At 48.0% G+C, this 5,892-nt stretch overlaps 1 protein-coding gene across 1 annotated transcript in view; it reads right to left on the bottom strand.

Annotated features, from left to right (window-relative positions):
- LOC106808700 (NACHT domain- and WD repeat-containing protein 1-like) overlaps positions 1–5,892 on the bottom strand; it is a 46,977-nt gene that overhangs the window by 28,679 nt on the left and 12,406 nt on the right. Inside the window, exon 3 of the mRNA XM_014811529.1 lies at positions 3,450–3,646. Within this exon, the coding sequence (XP_014667015.1) occupies positions 3,450–3,646 (197 nt within the window). The remainder of the gene's footprint in view (positions 1–3,449; positions 3,647–5,892) is intronic.

The raw sequence follows: 5,892 nt of genomic DNA, 5'->3' as shown, positions 1-5,892 counted from the left end.
CCGCAGCATCCACACACACAGCAGCATCCACACACACTCCGCAGCATCCACACACTCCACGCAGCATCCTCACACTCCGCAGCATCCACACACACAGCAGCATCCACACACTCCACAGCATCCACACACACACTCCCCGCAGCATCCTCACACTCCGCAGCATCCACACACACAGCAGCATCCACACACTCCACAGCATCCACACACACACTCCCCGCAGCATCCACACACCCCGCAGCATCCACACACACAGCAGCATCCATACACACGCGCGCGCGGTTTCGTAAGACAGATTCGCATGGCCGTGGGTTTCGCTGCCGATTTTCCACGTTGTAATCAAACGTGGAGCTTTAGAATGTCGCCTCAGTGACGACACGTGTAAAGCCGCGAGTCGAAATCGAACCGGACAGCCGATCGACGGATCGTCGGAGCGACTCAGCACACGCGTGCAGGCGTTCATGATCATCCCGCCGGTAGAGCCCATCTCAGCAAGCACGAGACCCAAATCAAGTTCGTCCATCTATTAATACATAACTGAGCAATTTAAAAAATAATGATTTTCCTCCAAAGCTCCCTCCCACTGAATGAATTTGTACCCATGTGAATAAATTTATTCAATCCCGACTCCAGTTTAGATGTTTTAGACAAGAAAAATTATTTTAGTTGCACGATATAAATTAAACTCCATCCAGAGACCAGTGTGTTTTGTCTGTGCGCAAAATCCCTATAGCGTGAGGTCCCCAGCGGTGGTCGCTTTGCCTTAAAGTTTTTATGACAAGATTATTTGCTTAATATAGCGAAATATAGTCTCACCTCACAGCGGATATATCACTGATTACACTAACTTGACAAACACTCAGATTTTATGCGGTTATAGCATAGAAAATTGGATGTGAACACATCGTAGCACACAGAAATTTTATCGTGTCTGGACACCGTCAAAATGTGTCAGCTTGTAATTTGTTGGTGCAAACGAGATTTTGCGTGAGACGTGTAAGTCTATGGACGATAGCTGGCGTTGGTAGCGCTACTAACTGGTCTAAGATTACAAGAAAAGGCTCGCTGGTAATCGAACTTGCATGTTTTGGTGAATACGAAGATTCTAATACATTTTATCGTTACTCTAGACAGTTGCTGTTACTCAAGCAACAACGGTAGGTAATTAAACGGTCATAAAAGTGGGGAAACACTAGATAATTCTCGTAAATATGGCTTTAAAGCCGGCAGGCCCAATCCGCTGGACGCAATCACAACACCGTTGCTAGCTGCTGCTGCTGCGCACTACAAGGCCTTTCACTTTCGGAAATGGGACGAAAACCCGCTTTTTGCCATCGGAGCTAATTAACGCAGGGCTACAAGTCTGAGCACAAATAAACTCATCTGCAATGATCGAGCGTTGCTACTGCTGTTACTGCTGCTACTGCTGCTGCGGCTGCTGCTTCTGCTGCTGCTGCTGCTGCTGCTGCTGCTACTGCTGCTGCTGCTACTGCTGCTGCTGCCGTTGTTGCTGCTGCTACTGCTGTTGCTGCTGCGGCTGCTGCTTCTGCTGCTACTGCTACTACTGCTGATGTTGTTGCTGCTACTACTGCTGTCGCTGCTGTTTCTGCTGCTGCTGACGACGATGATGATGACGACGATGATGATGATAACGATGCCACGGCGGAGTAATTAAAGACACAAAGAATTCCGAGTTTCACATGCTACTCACCTGTTGGGTTTGCACTGACGTAGAGCTTGATAACTTTCGGTGACGGCACATCTGCTTGCCCTGACAACTGACCAAGCAACAACGACTTGATGTCATCCGGGAACCTAGGAATACACAGCAGAGAGCAGTTTTAAAGATAAAATGCACAGCAAAGAAGTAATTCTGAAGCTAAGATTGACAGCAAAGTAGTTCTAAACATGAAATAAACAGCAAAGTAGTTCTGAACCGAAAATGCTCAGTAAGCAGTTTATAATGCACCGCAGATCACACGGTTTTGAACCTAAAATTTACGTTTAATATATAAACCTCAAAACATTCAGTACTGCACCGAGAAAATGAACAGCAAATGAGTTTTGAGGCTATAACGCATTGCAATGAAACCGTTTTCATCCTAAAATAAAACAGCAAGTGAATTTTGAAGCAAATGTGATCAGCAAACTCTAGCAAGTTCTAAACCGAAAATAAAGACCAACGGAACCTAAACCGGGCAGAAAAACGAATTAGAAACTCAAATGGAGCAGCAAAAGAAGCTCCGAAGAACGCAGCGATGTGGAGGGAAATGTCCCGATGACCACACGCGACTATGACAACGATCTAGGCCCGCGAAGAGAAAGAGAAAAAACGCGAGGAGCTAGCGCACTGGTGGCTTGGCCACGCGACCGTTTCGGGTTTGCACGTAACTAGGAGAGTTCTTTGCGGGCAAACTAAGCGTCGGTGTCGACTCAGGGATTACGTTTAAGCCAAGATTACGGCGATGGCACGCAACCACACATTACCAGTTTGCGCGGCACGTGATCTGTATTTATACGATGGCATTTCATAGTAAGCCCATAGATTAGACACAAACGTAATCGACAGTTTAATTATGGGAGAACGCGTCGAAGGTCAATCGAAAACGTTTGAGTACGAAATGCATCGGTTATTGAGACCGGGAGTAAGTAACAGTTCTTTCCTCCTGTATTAATACTGTATTATTACAAAGCCCGCCTCTAATCAACGGATATGTCTATAACGGAGTTCAGATTCAATGGATAAAATACGTTGCTTCGGAGGCATCTATCCGTAGCATGAGCACAGACACCACTGTTTCAGTGAAGTGAAATTAAGTTAACCGTTTTATTGTCGTTAATTCACTGTTAGTTCACTATCCATTGTTACTGTGTTATATATTTAGTGTGTCTTCCTGTTTAACGCGTTTATTGTGTGTCTTAGCAGTTGAGCTGCATCTAAGCTGTTTTACGTCGTTCTCCGTATTTCCCCTAATATTCATTTAATGGAAAATCGACATAAACGGACACCCTTTCCTCCATCAGTCCACTGAGTCCAAAGATCAATCAAGCGAGCTGCGGTAACCTACCACTTGAAGTCATTCAGCTGTGGATTGATGGCGCCGTGGAGCAGCACTAGCGGCGGTGACGTGACGGATGGCCGGATGACAGACTGTGTGCTAGGTGATGCCGTACGCTGGTCCGCCATGCCATCGCGCACCACCTCTCCGTTAGTCGCCGACTCGTCCAGCCCTACACACAGTCTTGCAAGCTCATGTTAATATATCTTATTACCAATGTACCGTCTTTAAATTAACAACGACAAAATAAATAAATAAACGTAAATAAATATGCGCTGACTACGAAGATGCACGGATGCTGCTGGCAAGCTCATGTTGATATATCTTGTTACCATCGTACCGTATCGTTCTCTAAATAAATAAATAAATAAACAAAAATGAAGATGCGCTTACTACGAAGATGTACGGATGCTGCTGGCAGCTGGCGAGTTCGTCTAGGCAGCAGCGCTGCATGTATGAGACGTGGGAGAGCTCGGATACCAGACCCTGGTGCAGGTCAACGATGTGCAACTCCCAGCCTCGCTCGGCGCAGTACAGCTGCAGCTTCGGGTAGACTTTCTTCATCAGGTGGTTGCGCTCGACAGACGAGTCTGCAAGCGTGACAGAGGGTGTGAGCGGAATACTAGAAATGTAAGTTAGACCAAGTGATAAAAACTACTACATAACGCACGCACGCACACACGGGCGTATGCATGCACGCACGCACGCACGCATGCACCCACGTACTAACACACACGTACGCAGGCACACAGGCACGCACACACGCACGCACGCACGCACATATTATATATATATATATATATTATACAATCGTTTCCTGATTTTGAGGGCAACATGGAGTTTTGTGAACCGAGAAAAATTATATATATATATATATATTATACAATCGTTTCCTGATTTTGAGGGCAACATGGAGTTTTGTGAACCGAGAAAAATCAACGTAAAAATCAAATCCTCTTTTTATTTAGACTGGAGGTCGAGGGTAATACCGATTTTCTTTATTTCGATTTCTTTATTATTATTTTTTTCAAGATAACTTACATATCTGAGGAGAGGACCACTTGGTTTGTTTATCTCGTGATACCCTTAACTCGAGGGCATACATACATCAAGGAAAACATCGCTTATCACCGTACACATCTCAAGGCCGAGTCTATACACACATATTATGTGTACGTGCGTGTGTGTGTATGTGCGTGCGTGTGTAAGAACTTACTAGGGCGTAGCTTAATTCTCTCTGCGCGCCCCTGACACGCGTTACCATCTGACCCCAACGAATGATACAACATCCTGCCCGTACAACACGCCGCCCGTACAACGTGTTGCCCGTACAACATGTCGCCCGTACAACATGCTGCCCGTACAACATGTTGCCCGTGCAACACGTCGCCCGTACAACGTGTTGCTCGTACACCATACCGCCCGTACACCATGCCGCCCGTACAACATAACACCCGTACAACATGTTGCCTGTACAACAAGCCCTACCCATACGAGCGTTTCTAAACGCAGCATCCATAGTTAGCAGCATTAGTAGGAAACGCAAATCGAACGCAGGGGCCCGTTGTCAGAAATATTAGCAGTAGTGTTAACATCGACTTTTTTCTCGTAGATCGGACCTCTATACACTGCGTATGAGAAATACCTTTACCATGTTATTATCGACGGTATATACAAAAAGGGTTTGGTTAAGACCGTTTCTGACAACGGGCCTCAGGACAGTAGGGTAGGTCGTGTGTGCATGCCTGCGCTCGCGTTACAGAAAATTCACATGCGGGTGAAGCTTTTACCATGGCAGCCCCGTACACACATTAAAAATGTGCTAAATGACAAGCACTGCACAAAAGGTCTGCACACGATTGCACCATCGGATGTTTTCATTGCACGGCACTCGGTATACTCGGTTCAATATCAAGCATGTCTGACACCGCCTCCCTGATATTTTTGCTCGCTCTAGTTGTCGCTCGCGCTATTTAATTTCTCGCTCTACAGTCGCGCACGGACTTTGGTCGATTGGTCGATAGAGATGTTCGAGAAACCAAATATACGCTTTGTGCTGCTGTACGTGGTGACAGAGACTGGCAGCTGTGCCTCCGACCAAAGCAGTCTTACACACTGCAGCATCCACACACTCCCCGCAGCATCCACACACACCCCGCAGCATCCACACACACACACTCCCCGCAGCATCCTCACACACAGCAGCATCCACACACACAGCAGCATCCACACACTCCGCAGCATCCTCACACACAGCAGCATCCACACACTCCGCAGCATCCACACACACAGCAGCATCCACACACCCCGCAGCATCCTCACACACAGCAGCATCCACACACTCCCCGCAGCATCCTCACACACAGCAGCATCCACACACTCCGCAGCATCCACACACTCCGCAGCATCCACACACTCCCCGCAGCATCCACACACTCCACGCAGCATCCACACACTCCGCAGCATCCACACACTCCGCAGCATCCACACACTCCCCGCAGCATCCACACACCCCGCAGCATCCACACACTCCGCAGCATCCACACACCCCGCAGCATCCTCACACACAGCAGCATCCACACACTCCGCAGCATCCACACACTCCGCAGCATCCACACACTCCACGCAGCATCCTCTCACTCCACGCAGCATCCTCTCACTCCACGCAGCATCCACACACTCCCCGCAGCATCTTCACACTCCGCAGCATCCACACACTCCCCGCAGCATCCACACACTCCCCGCAGCATCCACACACTCCCCAGCATCCACACACTCCCCGCAGCATCCACACACTCCCCGCAGCATCCACACACTCCGCAGCATCCACACACTA

This window comes from Priapulus caudatus, unplaced genomic scaffold, assembly GCF_000485595.1.
Source record: "Priapulus caudatus unplaced genomic scaffold, Priapulus_caudatus-5.0.1 Scaffold297, whole genome shotgun sequence".
NCBI classification, from domain to species: Eukaryota; Metazoa; Priapulida; class Priapulimorpha; order Priapulimorphida; family Priapulidae; genus Priapulus; species Priapulus caudatus.
This window is presented reverse-complemented; position numbering and strand designations above follow the sequence as displayed.